General features: G+C 37.9%; 1 protein-coding gene across 1 annotated transcript; it reads left to right on the forward strand.

Annotated features, from left to right (window-relative positions):
- The first annotated feature begins 2,672 nt into the window (after nt 1-2,672).
- On the forward strand, nt 2,673-21,105 carry LOC135475638 (uncharacterized). Its single transcript, XM_064755570.1, has 12 exons — nt 2,673-2,745; nt 8,052-8,203; nt 9,961-10,063; nt 10,761-10,907; nt 11,359-11,496; nt 11,848-11,920; nt 14,941-15,089; nt 16,136-16,175; nt 16,743-16,858; nt 18,757-19,209; nt 19,945-20,040; nt 20,942-21,105. Exons 2-12 carry the CDS (start codon nt 8,141-8,143, stop codon nt 21,103-21,105), a joined length of 1,542 nt encoding a protein of 513 aa, XP_064611640.1. The 5' UTR covers nt 2,673-2,745; nt 8,052-8,140.
- The last annotated feature ends 4,799 nt before the right edge of the window (nt 21,106-25,904 follow it).

Raw genomic sequence — 25,904 nt, forward strand, 5'->3', positions numbered from 1 at the left:
CATATCTATAATGCGCACTCCCATGCACAGTCACGTTTATGGTAAAGTTCAATGTTTTGCGGGGGTTGGGGGGGGGGCGGGCGTTAATGTTTTCTTCTCGATTGTTTTTTATTATTATTTGTTTTCTCAGTTTGATTACCATATTTGTTTTTGTAGAGGTAAAGGTTACAATATCCCATGGTATACATTTCGATACATTTGTTGTTTATTTTCTTCTCTGAAAATTCTCATATTTTTTCCGTCGTTTTCTCCTTAATGTCCTATTTTAAGCCGTTTTGGAAAAGGTGTGTTAACCTCTATCCTCCCCTCACCCATACAAAATAATAAATAAGAAAAAAAATAAGAAAAAAATTAACAAACATTTCAATTTTGGAACCGTGTATTTTTAAGCTTGATGTTACACAAATACATATGAAGTAAAAGAGATAACATACCTATATTTCAGTAGCTTTTTATTTATAACCACAACTTTCTACCAGACTGAACCACATTTCAAAAATATGATCAAATGAGGATCTTTCTGATACTTGATGGTTACCTCTGTGAGTTTTTTTCTTTATTTCCATGTATTCCCGCTGTTTGCATTTTCCGATATGTGCCAGTGAGGGAGCAAAAATTCAGTGCTTTTTTTTCTGTATGACAACACATTCTCTGAAAGGGTAATAAAACACAGAGATGTTGGCGACAAGCATTGCATCTTCGCCAAAAATTTTGATAAATTTAAATAAGTTAAATTGAAACAAAAACATCCAAGATTTAATATTTGCAAACTGATAACATACTACAATAGAAGAATATATAAAACAGTTTGTTTTCCCATATTCTTTGTGTAAATGGTTACACATGCAATGCTCATCTTGTTCTTCAATCCATTAACAGATGCAGGACTTGTTTCATTTTTAGCATGGAGTTACAGATATAGGAGATGTATAAACAAGACAAGAAATGAATTTTAATATGGTAATACCCTATATTCTACAATAAGTATCTCTTAATAACAACCAAGGCCAGATTTCAGAACAATTTTATTGATTACAAAACACTACCAACCACCACCACCACCCCCACCCACTCTTTTTTTTTCTTTTTGGACAAATTTAATACGTATAACTCAAACGAAGACATTCATTGGAACTTATTCACTCAACAAAAGATGTGTAACATGGTTTGCCATGTTGCACTGTACTAATTTTAACTTGTCGATAAAACACATTTCCAGGAGATGCTGTCATTTTTTCCTTCCTTCATATATTTTTGATGATTTGTTCTCCAAGTTTCTCTTCCTCTTTATTTACAAGGTTAAATATACAATTGTCCGTACACAAACGTATTATTTTAGTACAACTTTCATAAATCTGTTTGGTAAACATCAACAAAAATAGGACCAAAAAACAAGATCACACGAACTGGTTTGTGTTATATAAGGGTTTTATTTTGAATCCTACAAAGCTGAACTTAAAATATAATACCGATACAGTTTTGCTGATAACAATTAACATTAAACAATTAAACTGGCCATTTCATACAGCTGGGAGGTCAGTTATCAAAGGCATAGGCCTATAGTTCTTTAGTATAACTGAAACAACTGACTTCTGAAGGTCTATATGTACTGTCAGAAGTACATTACGCTACTTAATACTCTCTTAAAGTACTTCTGGGATGGTGTAATGATAACTTGTCTGTCCGTCTTATCTCATCCTCAGCCTGCTTCTTCTTTCAGCGTCTTTGTCGTCAAAGCGTTGCACCATGGATACTAGTTACTAGGCGACGGGTTCTTGACGTCATTGACCGTGTTCGTCATTCCTTTTTTCAAAAAATGTAGCAATTTGGATGACGCCATTGACGAGGAGATGATTGAACTAGCGCCACTTTAAAGTCATGACGTTCCAATATGTAGATCAAGACTATCCATTTGTGCAGTTTATTAGCAGTTTGTATACGGTAAAGAAATTGTATAAACATATAGGCCTATACAAAAAAAAATCAAAAAAAAAAGGTAACGCAATTATCAATTACATTGATCCCGACTAACATATGCAACAATCGCTGGCCCACCCTGATACACAAGCGTACCGAATAGCCGGTATCAGCAGCCCATTGATTTAACAATAACATAACACAGGAATATCAATAGCTTTTTCCAGCTGTATGTCCGTTTTTGAATATGTTTATTTATTTATTTATTTATTTATTTGATTGATTGGTGTTTTACGCCGTATTCAAGAACATTTCACTCATACGACAGCCCACATTATGGTGGGAGGATAGCGGGCAGAGCCCGGGGGAAACCCACGACATTCTCCCCCCCCCCCCCCCCCGACTAACTTTTCACAATATTTAAGGCGTTACTCAACCAAATAACGTTACGAAAGCTCTGCAGAAATACCCAGACTATTTGGAAAGCTGAAAATTTTACAAATTCATGCATCGGATACAAGATCGATGACAGCGAATCGAAAATAGGCATTTTCTTATGCAATAACGTTGAGACGACCGTTTTCTTCACCCACGCCGTTTGTTACTGAGAATTCATTCAGAATTTCGCACTCGAAATAAGTGGAAATATGCACTCCGCACTCCGTTAATTTCACTGATCCGTTATAGTAAGTACAACTTTCCCAAGCTTCCTGGTTCCCGGGCCTCACATCACGCGGGGTCCCTTATCCAGGCCCGGGAATCAGGGTGGCACGAAGGATGGCTCGGCAGTATCGTTCACACACCAGCTGACAAATTGGCTTTGATATGGTAAGTGGCATTAACTGGAATGATTGCATTTATGCAGATCTTGATACTTGTGTAATAAATTAAAATACATGTGCATACATCTTGTACATGTGCATAGATCTTGTACACTGAACTGTGGAAGGCTTTGATAGAAATGCGTGGGTACCGTAACGGCCATCACTGACATTGCAACAACAACAACATGTCACTGTCGGTGTCGACATGTTCCCTCGGTTCCCGTTGCAGTCAGACGTGAAAACGAACTAGTGTTGTTAAAGACATAGCTGATGTCATTTTGTATACACACATGAAGCATGAATGTGTAAATGAGAAAGACAAAAATGAAAGGTGAAATTAAATGCCTGCCTTCAACCGTCTGTAATGACCCAGGAGTCTCTCACCAATGCGGTCGCTGTGAGTTCAAGTCCAGCTCATGCTGGCTTCCTCTCCGGCCTTTTGTGAGAAGGTCTGGCAGCAACCTGCGGATGGTCGTGGGTTTCCCCCGGGCTCAGCCCGGTTACCGCCCACCATAATGCTGGCCAGCGTCGTATAAGTGAAGTATTCTTGAGTACGGCGTAAAACACCAATCAAAAAAAAAAAAAAAAAAAATCAACCGTCTGTACGTTTGTAACACAGGACGACATTCCAAAAGGTACTGTAGTTGGCTGTGGGCATCAGTACTTGGCTGTAGCCCTAGCCTTAAGCTGAGTTAGACATTCCTACCGTAACGCCCAGCTGTGGTCATATACCCTGCCACGCGGACATTTTCACTGAAAAAATCAGCTCAAACCCAACGTTGTTTTTGCTATGCACCGATTTCCTAAAGCTCCCAAAATGTAATATGTCAAAGTCAGCCTTGGTAAACCATCGTTCAACCCACAGCCTTTAAACTTTCAAGCCTGACAACTCATATCAACTGATTTTTGTCTGCCATGTTTGGAACTTTTTTTTCAACTTCGGGCAAGGTGATGGGCCTTATAAATTTTATCCTACCGCAAATTCTCTTTAATTAAACGCTTGTCGTGATTGTTGTAATTTCTTAGTGAGGAAAGTATGGCAGCTGTGTATTCCTGTATTTGTTTGAGACTTGTAAGACGAACAAGACAGTGTCCCATATTTAACCTGGGTAGGCAGATCACTGTTTTGATCCAACTAGCAAAACTGATGTTGTCACTGGATGCTTGGGTCTTGCTAAGCAATCATAGCATCTTAGGGGAATCTCACATTGTGGCTTTGCAAAACCATGGGCAAATGAGAACACAGGACCTCTATTGATGCATAACAATTCATGTGGCTCGAAATATCAATATAATCACTTCGAAAGTTCATCCAGTTGCGCAGTATACTCTGCATATTACTTACATTTCTGATTACTGTGACAATTAAATAACAGTTATGACATTGTTTTGCAATAAGCAGATCTTATGTCTATCTGAATGCATATAAAGTCTTGTGATCCATAGTCATGTAAGGTTTCCAAAGCAAGTGACTTGCATAAGGCGAGTAGTATGCATTGATATTCACAACTGCTTTTGGTGGAGGAGAGAGTACCTCTTTTCAAGGCCGTTTTGGGTCGGATTTTTCATAGCCAGAAATTATACGGTTTCCACATTGTTTCTGCCCTTGTTTGTGTGCTTGTATACGCGCACGCAATGCCACGATGGCCTGTGAGTGGTCACAAATGAGTTGCTCATCCACATCCTGGTAGACCCTCGTAGCAGCGGTTGTTGTCAGAGTATGATTTGTACGGAAAGCAGATATTCCGCAGCTGCGACATATTCTAGCAACAGTGCCGCACAAAGTATGCAGTCCAGTGGGTTGTGTGGAAAACTGAATATCTGATGTGGGTTTTTCTAACAGCCATAGGCAGAGCACAGTTGTAGTTGATAAAATACAAGATATAAACATGTTAAAACTAGTGGCTCCATTTTGTATTGAGGACTGTAGCTTATTGTGCACTATGTGGACTATCAGGGAAAGATTATAATAGTGTGTTTTGATGCGTTTTTATTCCACTGTACAAATGACGTATCCTTTACAAAGGAGAATGAATTGGATATCAAAGGTGGTTGAAAATGCATAGGTGTTCCTTTTTTGATTGTTGCCTCATTGGGAATACTGTTTCAGTGTTAAATATAAACTTACCAATGCTGTCTGTAGGCTTCGAAGACCCTTAGAATACATTTTTCAGTATTGGTCCAATTTTTGTAGACATACACAGTTTTACGAGTTTGTCATCTGTGAATCAGTCCTGTGTTAGTTTTAGAGGAATCTTCAACATAGTGTAGATACTTTCCCCCAGTGTCGTTTGTTATTAGTTTGATTTGACAGGGGTTCCAACAAAATTGGCGATGTTCCTGATTAGCTCTTAAAGCAAAGTGAAGACCATTTAAAAATAACATTGTGTCTACTAATTTCCTTGGAGTGTCTGTTCCAAAAACACGGCTACTCCACAACACCTTGCCCGCCAACATCTGCAGTTCAGCTTTCCTTCTTTGATCAGTTACGCTCTCCTGGACTCGTTCTTTCATAACATGGTCTAGTATGTTCTTCAGTTGAAGGAATGACACATCCTGGAGTAATTTATTAGGTTTTCCTTCCATCTCTAAGACAAGGTGGAGGCTGACAACAATTGTATATAACGTGTTTGGCGGGTATTCATTACCATTGGCTTTTTTCATCTCGCAAATGAAGCGTGAGACAGTGTAGCAAATTTCATCTCTTGTCATTTCGCTCAATGTGAGGTGGATAATGCTGATGGTTTTGTCCATTCTGGTGATAAGATTACGCTGAACTCGCCATTTCTCAAGGATGCCCACTTGCACTTGGATTTTGTGGAAGAAACTAAACTGAAGAAGAGAAAAAACAGATTATGTCTTGCACAAAACTATTCGTGCATTAATAGCCAAGTGTTATAAGGAATGCCAGTTGATTGTGTAAGTTGTGTCACTGATGTAGATTGTAATACCATCATTTTGTGGGACTTGGTTCATGTCCATGGGAAGTGAAAAAAAACAGCAGTGGTATATGATATGCTTCTGTGTTTTATGCTTCTAAAGTGAAAGTAATGTAACTGAAGCGTCACAAAACCATAAATGAAACAGGTTATCCACCCTTACACAATTATCATAACAATTGTTGCCCAGTACTTTCAGCACTCCCTACACCAGTACGGATAGAACAGACTTCCATAAGGTATCCCAGCCAAGGTTATACTTGCAGATTTAAAGTTGCACACAGATTTTCATAGCTCAGTATCGTAGAGAGGCAACTTGGTTTCGAAAAATCGAAAGGTTATAAAGATACTATTACTCTCTGAATCAGACTTGATACAAGCTTTGACAGACACATGAGCAACTAAGTCTCTTGTATAGGATTAGGAGTCAAGGAAAAGATTTAACCACCTGCGTCTGAATTGTCGATTCCAGGATATATTGGCCATGTCACCATACATAAAGAATCAAAGCTAAAACGCATCCCCTGTGCTATTTGCACATTTTGTATCCCCATTCCCTCCAACTGCTAAGCACAGAATTAGTGCATCATGTAATACTAATGCAACCGTTTAAGTGGAAGACTCAAACCTTGTGCCTCGTGCTTCACGCCTTGTACTTTCTTATTCAGGAAGGTACAGTTCCTCGACCTTTCTCCACACCGAATTAAACAAAATGTTGACTGGGATAAAGTTTTAACTGCCCATCACCCAGCTCGAAGATCAAAAAAAAATTTCCAAACAAGACAGACGTTGATTTGAGTTTAAACAGCAGGATTACTGTTGAAGGATGGTTTACCAATGCTGGCTTTGACATATTACATTTCAGAGGTTTTAGGGTAACCCTAACGTAGGGTTCGAGTCTTTTTTTTTTTTTTTTTTCTTTTCAGTGAAATTGTCCTAATGGAAGTGCATATGGGCGAAGCTGGGCGTTACTGTAGTAACATGCAGCTTAGCTATGGGCCACCGTAGCCCTGGATAACTACACTCATCTCGAGTTTGCGTAGTCATGGATTGCTCCCTTTTAACCATGAAGGAAGCATCATAAAATTTTGAAAACAGTCTATTACTAACCTCTCCAGCCGGTCCAGTTACCAAGCTTAGCACCCTAGGGCACCTGACTGTTAATATCCCTAGCTGTCGATCACCCAAAGGTAAATATCCATCCATATTTCAGCAAGCTTAACCCGTCTGCTAATATCCAAGTTCCCTAAATGGCCGCTGTTTCTAGTGCCTTGCGTTTGCAAACGATGATATGTGTGTACTTGGAACCCAAATGGTTTATGTGCTTTGTGGCCATCTTTGAGAAGTTAAACTCTCTCAGATATGGATGGCTATTTACCTTTGGAGTGATCCACGACTCAGGATTTTGACAAGTAGGTGCCGTGGGGTGCTAAGCATTGTTAAGGAGTAACTGGACAGGCCAACGAGGCTAGTAATGTGCTGTTTCCTGAAATTTTATGATTCTTCTGTTACAGATGAATGGGAGCAATCCACAGCTGTGAACACCAGCAAAGTCACCCAGAGCTACTTGGACCTTGGGACAGCATTTTTTGCAGCATAATGATGCAGGTCGAACTCATGCTGACTTCCTTTTGGACTCATACCTGTGGATGGTTGTGGGTTTCCCCCGGGCTCTGCCTGGCTTTCATCCACCATATAATGCTGGCCCCTATTTTAAAGCAAAATATTGTTGAGTGCAGATTAAATAATTTATTTATTTATTTGATTGGTGTTTTACGCCGTACTCAAGAATATTTCAGTTATACAATGGCAGCCAGCATTATGGTGGGAGGAACCCGAGTTGAGCCCAGGGGAAACCCATGACCATCCGCAGGCTGCTAGCTGACCTTCCCACTTACAGCCAGAGAGGAAGCCAGCATGAGCTGGACTTGAACTCACAATCAAATGAATAAATATACCGGCTCTTCATTACTGTCCAGCTATTAACTAACCAATGTAATCATGTGTATAATCGAATATAGTACTTGCTTTGTTGACTGCGCTTTCAGTTAGGGGGTTTGTAAAGTACCTGTACATGTCAAATGGCTGTGGTTTTCCTCCACCTATGAACCAAAATACCTTTGCATTTAGTGAAATATTCATGAGCGTTAGACCAGTGAAATAAATAACATACTGGGTACTTCGACATAAGGGTTGCAGACTACAGAATAGTATTCAATGAATACTTATTTAATAGATCTAACATATTAGATTAAATATACCCAATTTGGTGACAAATGTTATTTATTAGTAACATGACAGTCATGTAATGGTATTGTAAAGCTTTCTTTGCACTTGTCTTTTCACACTTTTTGATTCTCTTTATCACCAGATTATCTACAGCCCTGCCCTTTCAGCAGTGACACTGAAGTTATGACAGCACCTACAATGCATAGACGTGCCTTTGATTAACAGTTGGCAATGTTTCCAGGAAGATGCCTGTTACAAGTTATCACTATCTTTTATATAATCATATTACCTGAGGTGGGTGTCATATGGTTTCGTAATTCAGTTCACCTGTATGTGTACTTGGTGCATATTTTGTGTTATTTTTGAAAGCATGTGAAGGTGATAATGCAAGCTTTTGAAGGTGATAATGCAAGCTTTTGAAGGTGATAATTCAAGCATGTTATGGTAGACATAAAATCGATCAAATGTAGTTTTATCTGCATAATCAAGTTAAAAAATCTGAGATTGCAATTTGCCTCAGAATTGCTGCTTTTTATAATAAGTTATAAAGAAAAAATGGTTGAGAAATTGTTGTGACTATATTTGCATCTGGAGCATAGGAACTCTACTCTGTAATCACCATCCAACAATGTATCAATATGTAAAAGTTTATTGTGTACTCAATGTAGGATTCATTGTGATAGGATGTTACCAATCATCACAGATGATAGACATAATAGTGATGGAATGATCACATGATATAGGCAGGTTCTTTGAGGGGCAGAGCCCGATTGTAATCTGTAATCATCGCTTAATCATGCTGTGACTTGTTCATCACTCCACCTATTGTTTACGTTCACTTTTTATTTGTGAGAACATGTTTCCTGCAGAGCAGACATATACTCCTGTAGACCTTTCCGAACTGTCAATCTTTCTACGACATCATGTTATCACAATGCTTTTCACCTGGAATAGAATGAAACACTATGAGAGGAAGGGTTCATCAGAGATCTGATAAGCAAAATCCATCAAGCAAGAAACAGTACATGTTTCAGGATAATAACCGAAACCAAAAGCCTGGGAATTACATTGGGCACTAACTTTATTTCCTATGTCAGTATAGGTAACAACCCCCATCCATGACTGGTGGAATGTAGTCAAATAGAAAATACTGGTCACTGTGCTTCAGTCATGTGATAAATAATCATGCCTGCAGTTCACAAATCGGGACAGTTGCACTCTGATTTATTGAAATTTTTAGCAATCAAGTACAAGTATAAAGCTTTGTCATGCTTAAAGTAAAATGTACACTAAACTCTTTCAAGAGAATACATTCATTAGATTTAGGAGGGGTTTTTTTTTTTTCATTTTTTTACAATTGCCTGCAAGGCTACACATAAAGTATTTTTCAAATATAATTTGCTCTACACAAAGACACAAACATCCTTTTAAAAGATTGCTGTAGTTTCAATCAGACATCAGTGAAAATCTCTGTAAATGTTACAGTTTCAGTTTGTTTCACCCAGAACTACGAGCTCTTATCACTCTCTTGTCTTTGTATAGCGATCAGCATAGTTAACATAGGTATTATGACATTTTATGCAAAAAAATACAAAACCAAATTTTTAGCAAATTGTTTGGAATGCAATCTGGTCTTTTGCAGTGGTCTTTCATATAATAGTTCTTATGGATTTTTTTGGTTTATAAATGCTCAATAAGTAATTTTATGCAAAGGTGGATATTTATTTCAATAATACACTGTGAGTGACTGCATAATGACAATGATAGACTGGAAATAGTCCCACAAGGCCTTCCTCTGCTGGCTTCCGCTGAAATTTTGTTGTTGTTGTTGTTGTTGCTGATTGATATTTTATGCCTCTCAAGAATATTTCATTTTATGTGTTTCAGTATGTACATTACTACATACAAAACAGAAGGCAAAATACAGTCATCTTGGCAACTTGCCAAAGTGCATTTTGATGCATGGACATAGTTCTACATGTGAATAGGAAAGCTCATTTCAGCTTTTTGTACCAATAACCATTAACCTTGTCTGTATTTAAACATTGTAGGTGGCCATGAGAGCAGTCCGCTGTCCAGCAAGTCAGATTGGTCACAAACTGGACATGGGTCAAACTCGGTGCTGTAAACCATGGATTTACACTTGCCCTCCAGGTAAAAATCTGGTGAAGATGTGAGTTTGTGTAAAGTACATTGAAAAGAGAAGTCCAGAACTGTATCTGTCCATATCAAGAGAGATAGAAACAGTAGAAATGACAGAACTGGGTATAATTGCCCTAGCCAGATATCTTGCCTCATTAATTTATAAACATTATGAATGACTATTGTGACATGTGTACAGTATTAGCATTATGGTGGTTGGATTGAACAAAGAGGGTTTAATCTCAGTTGTACCTGGGTCAGGTCATACCAAATGGTACTTGCTGCTTTGCTTGGTGCTCAGCACAAAGAGGACAGAGTAAGGAAGCCTGACTGGTTGGCGCGGTGTCAGTATAATGTGACTGGGCAGGGTGTCATGTTTGGTGTCTTCGGCATGATACTTCAGTGGCAGCACTTTGTCGCCATGGACTCACCCTACCACAAGAAGACAGCTCACATACCTAATGACACGTCGTCATCATATGTCTGAAAAATTGTGAAGTATGACATAAAACCCCAAATGTTAATACATACACACCCTCAGCCATGACCCGTTCCACTAATATATTTAAATTATGAATTGATAAATATGACATCAGAACGTCATACTTAAAAATAAATCTAATTTGACAGGAGAATCTGTGTAAAGTGTTGAAAATTTGTTTTACCATTACAAAAGATATTTGACAAAACTTGTGTTTTGATTTTTCAGGGTATCCATACACGATCTGTGATGAAGAGGGTGGATGGGATCGATGTGAGAAATGTCGAAACAATCTCATTCAACCAAACCCATCAAACTCCAGCAATACTAGGCTTGTCTGTTTCATGCAGAAAGACGGAGGTTGTCGATCGGAAGGTATATATACCGACAAAGACTGAGCTTTCGGGGATTACAGCACTGTTTGTACAAAGTGTATAACGGTTGGAAAGCTGCTTGCGTTAGACATTAGACTACATCACTCTAGCATATGTAATCATACCACGGCATATGAAATTTCACAAAAGCATCACAAATTAAGGCATCATTTAGGTCATGCACCATTTACTGAAGTGGCCAATATTAGCTTCACACCATCAGCTGATAATGGCTAGTGAATGAATGAGTGATTATGTCTTAAAGCTACATTGGTAATATTTCAGCCATATCATGTCGAAAGGCTAGTGAAGTGCCGTAAGACTGCTACACTGGTACACTAATAGTGACATGGCTTTTACGCTACCCTGAGTTGTTTTGTTTTACATCCAGTCACAATTGCTGGATCATTTTTTTGTTTTATAGTGTGTCAGTGTGATTTCTTTCTTTGTAGACATGGTTCCACTGAGTGTGTCCCCTGAAGGCCGTTCGGAATGTGTGTGTGACAGATCCAAAGATTATGTTTCACACTTCGTTGCATGTGATCTGTCTGCTAAACCCTGTGGTATCGGCAAAGAGCGGCAGTTGAATGGTTAGATTTTCTTTAGCTGTGTTTAATATTTGTTATGTAGAAGGGTTGCAGGAGCTTATTTGTATTTTTGTTTGGTGTGAAAGGAGCATAATCTTTTGACCTTAAGACAGATGTCGTAACAGGTGTGTACAGGTGAAAAATTTCTTTGAACCTGTCAGACATGGAACAACAGGTGAAATAATTTTAATATTTCATCCCCTTTCTATAGTAGTATTTAACTTTGGTGAAAAAATTTTCGGTGGGAAAGGTCCTTAAAATGTTTCGAATTTGTGGTAAGTTAAAATGGAAATAAACAGTTCCTTGACGTTTACTGCTATATTTTAGTAAGCGTTATATTTATATTGTTCGTAGAAAGCTGTTCCACCTGTGCGAATGGAACTTTCAAAGACTGGGAAGGCCCTGGACTGTGCATTCCTATAACAAAGTGAGTTCTGGAAAGGTATAAACCTCCATACAGTCATCCACTCTTGTTTGATGATAGATTCATTACTTTTGTTTATTTATTTGGTTGGCGCTTTACGCCGTACTCAAGAATGTGGGGAAACCCACAACCATCTGCAGGTTGCTGCCAGACCTTCCTACGTACGGACGGAGAGGAAGCCAGCATAAGATTCATCAGTTGGATGGAGGAGCATGCCAAGATTGAGTAGTTGCAGGTTAAAACCCGAGCATGGACATGATGGACAGAAAATTTGTATATTCCCTCTACAAAACAGCTTGTAGGGCCTTCATCACAATAAGCTTTCAGCACTCATGTGACCGTTGGCGCTGTCTGATGTTTATTGAAGATCACTCGTCTTCCACGACTACAGATTTTTTGTGTAGGTCACATGTGTGAAAGTTTGTGAGTAACTTGCCAGAGATCACACCCTGAGCACTCTGGTTTCCTCTGCCCGTGAGCGTGAGTAACAAAGTCTTGAGTATGGCATTAAGCAACAGTTGAATAAATTATTAAATAGATGAATTGGATTGATTTTTGTGCTCCCCCTCCATTAGGTGGCTTGTATTATGCTATAGCGATTTTATCTGTCTGTCCATATTTGTGTCTGGGCTATATCTCAACTTGTTTTCCACAGAGAGTTTTACTTTTTGCTGGATGCATAGATACACAGATGACAATAGCCATTTTCCTTATGTATACTATATCAGTAATGTTGATAGGTTTTCATTAAAGTGAGCCTCCATGACCCGTAAATGGCTAAATGAGTGGGTTCCAATGGAAATGAGTGGGTCCCAAATAAAGCTTTTTTCCTTGGAGTTAAATTTCTGTTTGATTTAATAATTTTAGTAATTATTTGGTTTTTGGATGACCGAAACTATGGACACGAGATCTCTTCTGCGCCTGATAGATGCCCAACAAGGGCAATATCTAGAAAAAAATTATGCTTATTTTCCCAAACTGTGAAGAATTATTTAGTGACTGAATGTATGTTTACATTTATTTATTTCGAAATATTTCGAAAAAGCAGTCTTGTATTTATAAGATAAATGTTTATAAACAATATACAACAAGTAAATCGTATAGGTCTAGTTTGTATGTGAGTTATCACATTGAGCAGTGTTCAACCACAAGATTTTATGTGCATGGATTTGTTAAGGTTTACAAAGAAATTACACACAGGTTGTTGTCTTAATATTTTCTGATGTACTATAGTTTGTCTCTGAGCATTTGTTGTGTATTTTGGGCTTCAAAACTACGTGGTAAATATCCACGATCTGAAAAAAAAAAAAATGGCATCGTTTCTTTTAGAGCGACTCTTGATGGAGAAAAACTTGCATCATTTGAAAGACAACAACTTTAAATAATAGTGACACAAAAAAATACATCTGTGCACCTACATAGGACCCTGTCTGTCAGTAGATTATACATATTTATACATTAAGGTTCAGTTTGTTTATTCTGTGATTTTAATTTGGGTTTGGTGCTCACAGTATGTAGCCTTACCATACTTACCGCTCATGCTGGCTTCCTCTCTGGTCGTAAGTGGGAAGGTCTGCCAGCAACCTGCAGATGGTCATGGGTTTCCCCAAGGCTGTGCCCGGTTTCCTCCCACCATAATGCTGGCTGCCGTCATATAAATGAAAAATTTTTGAGTACGGCGTAAAACACTAATCAAATAAGTAAATAAATAAATACCATACCTACCACATGGGGGAAGAGTGGTGTGTCCTCAGGATGCATTGGTAGTGAAACTATTGTGTCCTTTCCAGTTTGTTTACATCATAGACGCAGGACGCGTATCTATCAACATCATGGCTATATAAGGACATGTAGATATGATTTCGTGTCTGGGTTATAACTCCAACTGTTTGCTGCGTAGAGCTTTAATTTTTGGTGGATACATACATGCATACAGCGATGACGATGTATTGCAACTCACATTTGTTTATTTCCACAGTTGTCATGGTTACCAGTTTGCCCGTTTCCTTATATATACTATATAAATAGATATGATTTCATGCCCGGGCTATACCTCCATCTGTTTTCATTTTTGGTGGATACATACATAAACAGATGATGATGTTTCACATTTGTCCTTGTGTGCTCTTGTCATGCTTACCAGATTGCCATTTTCTCTATGTGTACAATATGAATAGATATAATTTCATGTCTCGGCTACAACACTGTTTTTTATGTACAGTTTTAATTTTTGCTGGATACATAGATACACAGATGACTATGTGTTGGAATTCACATTTGTCCATTTTAGTGGTGGTCATGGTAACCAGATAGCCATTTTCCTTGTATATACTACATAAATAGAAATGATTTCTTTTTCCAGGCTACAACTCCAATTCTTTTCCGCAGAAAGTTTTCATTTTTGTCAGACACATTTGTCCACATGCGTGGTTGTCATGGTAACCACATACCTATCATTAACACCTATGAAGATTCCCCTCAGGGGTTATACTCACCACAGTGCTGCTGGTATTCTTTTATACATTTCAAACAAATGCATTTGTTGGGGCATATGTTGTGTTCACTTGAACTCTTGTTACTTGAGTATTTTTCATTTCATACACAAAAACAGTTAGATTTATGGCTGGAGGATAAATTTTCCCTCATATGTCCTATGTACAGGATACAACCGCAAGGCAGATGACCCTCAGTGCACTCCATATAAGATTATCTAAACCAGTCATTGCCTTAAAGGCCTCAGCAAGGTGCTGAGTAATAGGTAACCAGTTTTCCCACAAAATGTCATCAGAACTGTAGGATTGAACAATAGACTACATAGCTTAGGCTGAATCATTTTCAACATGGTGCCTTATTCATGGACGGGCCCTAGTTGATGTTCTGTGAATGCCTACTCTACATGTAAATGCATATAGTATGATGTGTTTATAGTTTGAAAAGCAGATGTGCATTCTGTAGTGAACCCAGGCATTGAGATTTTAGTTACATTTTCTGCCAGCATTACATGTATCTTTGTACCTTGGCAGTTGTGCGGTACGTGGACAGAAGGTTGTCAGTGTGAGCACTCCTGAGAAGGATAATGTGTGTGGAGAAACTGACCAGACTACAGCACCAAGGTCAACAGTTACCACAGAGCCCCAAACATCTCCCCTTCCAGAACCTGGACCTGTTACAAGTTTGTATTTATTTGTTTGCCCGGTTTCCTGCCTCCGTAATGCTCGCCGCCTAGATATATAAAGTGAAACATTCTTGAGTGCAGCATAAAACCCAAGTCAAATAAATACATAAATCTCTTGTTTTGTTTTTTTTGTTCCTTCATACATGTACGTTTGTTCGTTTGTTCACATTTTCCCAGTAATAATAGATTTTTTATTTTTGTTACCTAGACAGCACTGGTTGTACCAGTGACCAGACTTATCTTTGTGTACAATTTCTCTATTAAGTTCAATATCTCAGTATCCAAGATGGCTGCAACAAACACCAACGAATCATTCCTGTCTGTCTGGATAGCTCAGTTGGTAGAGCAGTGGTGCTAAACTCCCAAAGTCTCACTCTAGCCTGTATTCTCGCTGGTCTTGATTTATCAGTGTACGAAATTATGTCTACTCAGTGTATTCGCTGACCATTGCAGTCCTATGTTTTGATTTCAAACTAACATAGGACGAACATGAAGATTGTATGCATTCCGAGTGTGCTTCACCTAAAAGCTGTATCAAGTAGCTCTTCTGCACTCTGAGGGAGAAATGGTAACAATCACAAAAGCTCCTAAAGTCATTTCGGCTTCATACAAGGCCATCATAAGCGCGTAAAGCTGATGGCAATAGTGCTAGCAACCAAGTGACTGCAATAGCCAAGGTTAATCAGCCAAGAAGTACTCATGGAAAATTATCCAAGGTGTTCATATCTTTGGCAATCTTGTTAGAAGAAATGAGTTTGCTGCCAGGAGTAACACTCAGCTGGTAGGCCAGTATGTTGCAGTGCAAGGCTAGAAGGTTTAAAAAATCTAAAACGAAAAAATCTCTTTTTTATATAGTCATTGTTCACACAGCTGTGGCCTTTGAGACACTTTTAACAGTTGTTGCCTTCTCTTTTGACAGGAAGAGTGGTTATCTCCTTAATCAGGAAATTTTATTTTAGGTAGTAATGGCTATTTGTGTGTTGTAGTTCAGTTTGATTGATTTTTATCACTGTTCAAATGTGGATGTTATGTTGACATTTCAGAGCCCACCAAAAAAAATTTGTATACAGTAAACCTGAAGTGGTAAGTTCTTAGTTTTACATGTTGACCAGGATATATGTAAGGCCAACTCTTGTCATAAGCTGCAAGAACTACATGGAAACAAACCTTAACTTAAAATTAACTTCTACATGCTAACCCATGTCACATGTGATGTACCCTCTAATATTACATAGGAGCTAGCTGAGTGTGCTTGTCTTTCAGTCGTTAGGACTCTTGAGCTGTGGGCTCAATCCCGGTCTTGGTCAAGGAATTTGTGGATTCTCCCCATTCTCATTGTTATTGGGGCCTCAGTTGTCTAACATTACTTGAAGACCAATTGTCTTAATCCATATACCAAAACTCGTCAGTAACTTGCCAAAGGTCAGTGGTTTAATCCAAGGGCTCTGATTTCTTCCATCCTTAATGCTGAATATCATCATACATAAAGTGAAAAAGTACGGTGTTAGTCAACGTAAGTAAAATTATTACTATTATCATTGCTATAGGGATTTCAGAGTGACATAAATTGATTTTGGTAAATGTCAGACCTTTTTGAAAGTGATGGAAGACAGTGTAACGAAGTGTGTGTACTTTTGTTGTGCACTGTAGGCTGTACAGCCTCTTCTTGGGGCTTGTGGTTGCTGTAGTTATAATGGTGATCGTGTGTATAAAGAAGAGATGGATCACTTGTAACATCTGCCAACTCTCTCAGCTCAAATGTACAGGTATGTATTCCTAAAATAACTGGATAAAAACAAACAACGTAACTACTATCCAAGGTGTACATATATTTTTGCATAGAGAATTTTGAATTTGAATTTTACTGTAAATGCAGGAGTCTTGTTCGCACGTACTGAGGTGCAGTACTTAACAAAAAGTTTAAAGTTATGTTTTAATGTGTTTTACGTTGCTTAATATGATATCATTGTGATTATGTGGGAAATTATCAGTTTTGGTGTCTGGTTAGGAATTTCTGTCAGATACCAACTTCTGAATACCATTGTCAGAGAAGCAAAAGATACGATACAGACACATAATATTATGTCTGAACCAACGGTTAGCCATTTAATCATAACAGCATGTTAAAGGCAAATGTGAAGTATTAATCTAATGTTCTAATTAATCTAATAATAATTAGCTTTTGTGATATGATATAACAACACAAACAAACATGATTGTGATTGTGATGTTAATCGATTGTGATACTGTGAAGTACTTAATTTTCCCGTGGAACCAATTTTCGCAGTCAATAATTTACCGCAAAAAAATAATTCTGGCGAAAATAATTCCAATGCTAGTATTGAATCGTATACTATAGGTGCCTGTAGTAGTATTAATGAAGTGAAATCTTTGTTATCACAACTTATCACAACTGTCATCCCAGCGATCCAACTAAATTTTAACAACAGGAAGGGAAAATTAGGCTTCCTACAAAACACTTGTGATGGGGCTTGGTGGGTATAAAACAAAGTGGGAGTTCTTCCTTGGTTTGATCAGCATTCATTATGCAGGTAAAGTGAAAGAAAAGTAGTTACCAACACATGCTGGCTTCCAGTGAATGTCACTTTGATACATGCTATCCCATTGGGTGTGTCTCTTTTGTGGACTACTGAGTGAGCTTCTAACAAATTTTGACTATGTACAACAATGGCCGTTTGACAGCTACTTCAGTGTTAGCAGTTTCGGCTACAGAGGATGAATGAAACCTAAAGCAATCCAAAACTAATCGTGTTGATTGATAAAGAATGAATAACTGGCGTTGATAATAATGAATTCATTTGTTTGCGTTGAACTGTTTGAACTGTGACAGGTGACTGATGACTTTGCCAAAGTAATCTTACATAGTTGATAATCCATCCCCAATTGTTTTAATCTCTGATCCAGATTAGGAGGATTAGAGACACCGTAGGAAACAAAGGAGGATTAAAGCCACCCTTGATAATACCTGTTTGACATGCTTGAGTAATTTCGGCCATTCTATAAAAGCTGAGGGAAAATTAAACCATTTTAAGACTTTTTCAGCATTCACTTAATAAAATATACGCAAATTAAGTCCCGCAAACATATTTTTGGAGTAAATCCATGAAAATAAATTCCACTGAATAATAAGTACTTTACAGTATGGAGATTGAAGGCAGTGTATACTGTAATAGAGTAGACAAATATTTTAATGTTTCAGTTTTATTGTAATTTGTTGTGTTCAGTGTTGTTGAATTGAAACTAACTTGGTACATGGCTTCAGCGTGACAAGTTACACATCTGTTCTGAGCTTTGGGCTGTTTCATCCATTTTCAACAGAATTGTGGCCGTTTTTGTCCTGTTTTTTGTACTCTTGACAGTTTTGTGGACTTTAATCAAATTAGTTTATCACATTGAATGGAAATTTCGAACATCACTTCAACATGACAATCTACAAATCAGGCTAATACTAGCTTTCATATCTTTGACAGTAGCCATTGTTGCTTATGTAGGCCTGTGAAACACTTGAGCCATAGAAAAGCCATAACTTTATTTAAATATGTATGTGACAGTGTTTCCTGAATATGTTGTCCCACACCTGTAAATTTGTAGGACAAATGTAAGTTCTTGTACATGTAAATAGTTGGATCAATTCCTTTTTCAGACATTTGTACCAGATGTTTTCGCTGGCAGAGCGATCAGAGCAATCAGAGCAGGGAGGATATTGAGATGCAACCATTCACATCCAGTAGACCAGATTTGAATCCAGAACCTGTCTATGATGAAATCCTGCTGCCTTGGCAACAACCCCAAGGTGAAGGTCACCAATCTCTGGAAACACCTGGCAATCGGTCTGTCTCCCAAGATCAGCATTCAACTGAAAGTATGCCAGAAGGCCAACAGTCTTCTCATAGATCTGCTGAAGGTGGTTTGGAGGCTCGAAACCATCCTGAAAGTCAAAGGTCACAGGAAGATCACAGTACACAGAACTTTGAAAATAGAATGCCCTGGTCCTCTGAAGCTGAAGGCACGTTGGGGAATGCCAGGGATGAGATTGATCCAGCACAGATGACCATGCAGCAAAATCAACCAAGTAGACCTGTTGCAGCTGTAAAACGTAAGTTTGTTTCATGCTTAGCTGGGTGTGAGACTGTATTTGAACAGATATGTACATGTAGTGGTGTCACTATCAGTAGAAGGTTTTAGCTACTTGTAGCTATTATAATCTGAACTAAGGCAAGGATTTGAGGAGAGAGTGAAAATTGGTATGATTTTATTTCCAGTCTACAACTCCAGTTAGTTTAATATTTGGTTGATACATAGATACAGATCGAGGTGACGATGTTTTGAGCCCTTCTGCAGTTGTCCTGATGACCAGTATCTACCATAGATATTAGGATATGTACTAATCCTATACTATGTTAATAGGATTATATTTGTTTGGGCGTATATTGGGCTCACCTCAACTGTTGTTTATTTTGGTCACACAGGCAATGGTGAAGCTTTTGTGTTTATAGGTAAGTTATAAATAATAGCAGATCTCTGATTGATTCAAGCTGATAGCCACAGGACTACTTGGTAGTTCCAGTAAGATAAATCAGGCCTTCATTTTTGAGCAGATGTGTGAGTATCACACCCCTTACAAAAGACCAGAAATGTGATTTTCACACATGAAGTCATTTCCCCAAGACTTTTAATTTTGCTAGGTGTGTCTTGCTAGCTCACCTAGAAGTGTGTGTTAGTTGGGAATGTGATTGGCACATCTCAGATTCGATGGCCTGGGTAATGACTGTGAGCTATTGAAACAATTTGCATTCACTGTGAAAGAGCATTGCAATTCTCCTATTTTCAGCTATGACAGCTGCACCAGACGGACCCATTCCTGTGTTACGTCCTCTGGTTGATAATGAGGAATACTCACGCATGGGTGAAGACTCTCATCCAGCTGGTAAGTTTGGCTTTTTGTTTAGGGTGGCAGTGATGGAAACATATTGGGTATAAATTTGGGCTTCTGTGTAGGGTACCAATGAAACCAAAGTCTGATTAATTTGGGATTTTGTTTAAGTTATCAGTGAAGCCAAAGTCTGTGGTGAGTTTGAGGTTTTATCTAGGGTACCAATAAAGCTAACATCTCTGGTCAGTTAGAGATTTTATCTGCGGTATCTGTGAAACCAAAGTCCGTGAGTTTGGGGTTTTATTGAGGTTATCATTGAAACCAAAGTCTCTGATGAGTATGAGATTTTATCTAGATTATCAATGAAGCCAATTTCTCTGGTGAATTATGGATCTTATCTGGGGTATCCATGAAACCAAAGTCTCTGAGTATGAGATTTTTATCTAGATTATCAATGAAGCCAATTTCTCTGGTGAATTTGGGATCTTATCTGGAGTATCCATGAAACCAAAGTCTCTGATGAGTATGAGATTTTATCTAGATTATCAATGAAGCCAATTTCTCTGGTGAATTTGGGATCTTATCTGGGGTATCCATGAAACCAAAGTATCTGATGAGTATGAGATTTTATCTAGATTATCAATGAAGCCAATTTCTCTGGTGAATTTGGGATCTTATCTGGGGTATCCATGAAACCAAAGTATCTGATGAGTATGAGATTCTGTCTAGATTATCAATGAAGCCAATGTCTCTGGTGAATTTAGGATTCTATCTAGGGTATCCATGAAGACAAAGTGTCTGGTGAGTTTTGGATTTTATGTAGGTTACTAATGATGAGGATCAAATTAAGAGATAAAGGAATAGAAAGAAATAAAGTTTAGAAACACTTGGTATTTATGTATAAAATGTCTTACTTTACTGATCATGCTGGATGTTTCCTGTTTTCTGTTTTCAGACCATCACATGCTCTACCAAAGGCCTAGTCCAGGAATGGAGGACTCGCTGGATGACCAGCTTTTACCTAGTGATATACATAACCTGCCCCCCATGCCCTTTGAGGACCTGGCTCCAGACATGCTGGCTGCTGTCAGACATGATCCCAACACTAACACTTCATAATGCACACCAAAGCCGTTGTTTTGTCAGCATGTTTAACAGGCAGCTCTCTTTACAGTACTAAATACGTGTCATTTGGTCAAATTATCAGGCTAGAAAACTTATCTGTTATACTGAAATTACCATGGATCAGTGTTTTAGTTTTAAATTACTTCTTTTAGAATGTTTCTTTTTATAATGCAATAATTTTGAAGACAGTTATGTTGTTGTTTTTTATACACTGTAGGACAAGTTGTCTTTCTTTTATAAAGGACGGCTATTCAGATTCTCTCTATGAAAAGCTGAACCTTTTTTTTTTAGGGGAGAATATGTCTCAATTTCTTCTTGTCATCCATGTTAAGAGAGCAGCTCAAAAATATGATTTAGATGCTTTTGTAGGTTTAGCATATGTTGGACTTTCAACCCTTTGGTTAACTTTGACTAAACGGTATTGATCATACATGTAGTCCATCTCTAATCTGAAGTGTTCTTCAACACCATCTCTTCAAGCAGCTTCGTTGTGCACGGAATAAGCCTATAACTGAAATAGTACATGTATTACTGATAACACAAGAATCCATTTCTGAAATATTAATCTTGAAAGGATGGATCCAGGATTAACTTGCAATGGTCTTTTTCAGAAACACACAAACTATTTTTGAACTTAAATTTCCATTTTATCCCAGATTATTCTTAAACTGAGTTTTGTCATTTTAACTTTGCTTTTGAACTTGAATATCCATGAATACATCTCTTTCTCAGACGTAATTGTTTTGATAGTAGGCTGATCTCAGGTGCATGGTTGCTGTGGAACTGGTTGTTCAGAATGTCAGTATCAATGTTAAGATCAGAATGGATCCAAGTGCAAGATCATTTTAGTCAAATGAACATTTGTGCAGTCGCTGTGAGTTCAAGTCCAGCTCATGCTGGCTTCCTCTCCGGCCGTAAGTGGGAAGGTCTGCCAGCAACCTGCGGATGGTCGTGGGTTTCCCCCGTGCTGTGCCCGGTTTCCACCCACCGTAATGCTGCCCGCCGTCGTATAAGTGAAATATTCTTGAGTACGGCGTAAAGTGCCAATCAAATAAATAAATAAATCAAATGAACATTTGCCCAAGTTGAGCGTAGCAGTTTTGTCATAAAAATTGTGCGAACTCAAAACTTATAAAGTTGCAAACCTATGAAATTGAGAGAACAAAATTAAATTAGTTGTGGGTTTTAAAATTTGAATCCATTTCTAAACATCAAGACCTTGCAATGTAACTTAGTTTTCTATTTTTTTTTTTTATATAAGTACATTAATATGATAAATTATGTCAAGAAATCAAATCACACATGTACAGGAAATGTTGTAATGGCATCTTGGTGGAAATAACAAAGTACTTGATCTGAACAAGAGAGGTTTTCACATAAAACAAGAGTACAGTGTATGTAGTACCAGACTTGTATGTAAACATTCTTTTCTGGGAATTGGTACAGTTTGTGACAACAATGTGGTGTTTAAACATGTAGGATCTGTATTGTTTATTTATATATTTATGTAGTTGATTGGTATTTTATGCTGTACTCAAGAGCATTTCACTTATATGATGGCGGACAGAGTTATGGTGACCCAGAGGCCTCAGATCTGTATTGGAATCTCATTGGAAACCTGTTGAAGATGCTGTGGTCTGACACTTTTTGAATTGGGCCTGGGGTTGGGGAAGGTGGGGAGGGGGCATCAGGGTGAATGCAACGGGGCTTGAATGCAGCACCATGCAGGTGGATCACCTTACTAGGTAAGTCAGGAGGATTGCCCGGTAAACTGCCTAAGCATGAATACTACCGGCCATAAACCTGATCTACCATTATGTACATTTCATTCTCTGTTCATGATAAACTGTTTGTATGCAAGATAGGGCAGTAAGCTGCAGTGGCACATAAAGGGTGCCCATACTGTGTTATATATTTGACGAGTTAATGTCCACATTCATGGCATCGTAACTTGTACGCCAAAGCAAGTGTCCTGACTGACGGACGGCGCACAAGGTAGAATATTCAGGGAAATTTTCTCCACAAATGATATTCTTGATGTACTGCAAACTGAACTCTTGTTGGCGCCTTGTGAAAAGGTGCTTGTGAAGAAAGTATTTAATATTTAGTTTTGTGAAAATATCCTAGAATATTGTTCAAGAGCCAGTGATACACTTCACTGGCCACCGTTGTATTGTGGCTTTTTTTAGCTAGTGTAATTAGAATATCCTTTTGTAGCATTGAACCAAATGGTGCTGTATTCACTAACTGTTCTTTGTATTGCTTGTATATTAGGCTTTGCTTTTAATGTCCACATTTAATCTTTTTTGTCTGATGTTAGTTTTTGAAACTGTCCCTTGGTGTTAAAATTGTGTCAAACATCAGTAGAGTATTGTAAATTTTTTGAAAGTAGCTGGATACCTTGATCTTGGTAAAGTTTATTTTTGTCCTGTTTTTAGTCTTTTGATCAGTTCCTAGTCCTGAATTTTTTTTTTTTTTTCAACAGTTTTTATTCTTGTTTTTTCCTTTTGTTGTTGGTTTTATTCGTATATTAAGTTTGTACAAAACCTCACATTTTGATGCTTATAGTGCTTTGTGCCATAACTATCTTTAACAATTTTATGCTTGTGATAAGTGCCTTGAGCAGAATTATTTTTGGATACTTTGATGCTTAATATAAAGAAAGAAATAGCTTACTGCTGTTGAAAATGGAGTCTACATGACATGGTCCTAACCCTGTCTTTTTAAATAACTGCCATGCATAATATATATATATTTATATATACTGTCCATTATATATTATGTGTATGAGAGCTGGATGCAGAAGATCATGTCTCATTCGATTCCTATTTTTCACCAAATATTTGTCTCAAGTTGTATAGCTCAATCCATCTATTCTGAGTCTGTGACCCATTTTTATTTCTGCAGAGGAGCAGTAAAACTCCAGCCCATGGATGATAGCCCACAATTTATAATTTAACCTAATGTATACCATTATTTTCGGTAATTATATTGGGATCCCAAGGCTCTGTTTATGGACAAAGAGGTAAAAATTTGTACTCATTTGTTGTATTACTTTAAAGACATATATTGTATAATCATAAGAGGCACTCATAATACAAGTTGTGTGAAGGAAGGTCTACATACTGCTAAACGTTCGCAAAGTAATAACCAAAGTTTAGGGCTCTAATTCAGGAGTTTTACAACTTCAACGTTACTTGTTTGTGGAAACTGAATGCATATTTTGGATACATTGTTCTGTTCAGCATTACCCTTAAACTTAATTAAAGCAAAATGGAATGAGTCAAATAATGGTTTTATTCACTCTAGGTGAAAATGCATGTGTGATGCCTTAAGCCTCATGCCCCAGTAGCAATACTGATATGTTGGCACACAAATGAATGTAGTTAAAATTTGTGTCTAAATCTGGCAGAATAGGCACAATGTTCAAGGTGGCAAAGCAATATTTCTTGATCTAAAATGAGGTTCTATTTGTTGTAAGTGCTAAGATCCTGTTTTATGTAGATTGTGCTAAGGTTCTGTTTTATGCAGATTGTGCTAAAGTCCTGTCTTATGCAGATTGTGCTAAGGTTCTGTTTTATGCAGGTTGTGCTTAGGTTCTGTTTTATGCAGGTTGTGCTTAGATCCTGTTTTATGCAGATTGTGCTAAGGTCCTGTTTTATGCAGGTTGTGTGATGTAAAACCATTGAGAATGCCATCAATATTGAATGATATTTAATATCACTTATGATGAAGAAACACTTATATGGAATGTGTAAGTAAAAACCTGGCACTATTCACGCCATATCGTTACAAATAAATATAGTGACATGTTTATAGTTGTTATTTTATGATGCAAATACAAGCCATTAGTGATAACTGGTGGAGTATTGGTGGAAATATTGTAATTTTTTTATTGTTTCATTAAGTACTTTTGGTTTGGTATAACTGTTAATGAATTTCGTAGTTATAGAGAGGACAAAGATGTAATTATAGGATATGAAGTAGCAATTCAGCATGAAACAGAAAATATTCCACTTGGTGTTTGTATGACATGTATTCACAGTAACCCGAGACGATACGAAATAGAAATCCGTCTGAATAATGAATACAGCAAGAATTGTGATAAATAGGATAATTAATGTTGTCTGTTCTGTCATTACCCTGCACATTTACCTCGTTGGTCTAAAGCAATCATGGCTTTAAAGAATGAAGCCGTCGTCTAGAGTTTATCATGTAAATTTCAAAAGAACTCGCGCACTGCGTGTTTCTTTAGTTACGGTGCAAAATGCTGCTGCTGCTGCTGCTGCTACATAGTTTAATCATGTTAAATAAATTTTTATTGCACAATTTAAGTTTAACTCCCGTGTTACATTGTTGTTGCTTTTGTTTCGCGTAAAGCCTGGTTTACATGCGCCCGGCGGATGACCGCCAATGGCTGGCGGTTGAGTGCGATGGGACCGGCTGCGTGCATGTTTTCATGGCGTTGATTAGCCGGCGCTGACTGGGAAAGTTGAACACGTTTGAACTTCACCGGTGCCAAATAGCGGTGGACCACTGGCGTGCGGGGACAGCCTGTTCTGTGAGAACCAATGGGAGGTTGTTACTCTGTATTGAGGCAAACAGGCATTTATTCTGACCAGTCCGTGTGGTGATAGTGGGCAGTTCTCAAAACTGTTGTTTGTAAGTACCATGGTGACGCATGTTAAACATTTCAATCGCTAGCACACACGACGTGTGCGATTAAACACGGTTTTGGTGATGGAATTTGTTATCTATTTGATTCGTGTTTCGCAGCATAATCAAGGATATTT

This window comes from Liolophura sinensis, chromosome 9, assembly GCF_032854445.1.
Source record: "Liolophura sinensis isolate JHLJ2023 chromosome 9, CUHK_Ljap_v2, whole genome shotgun sequence".
In the NCBI taxonomy this organism is placed as follows: domain Eukaryota; kingdom Metazoa; phylum Mollusca; class Polyplacophora; order Chitonida; family Chitonidae; genus Liolophura; species Liolophura sinensis.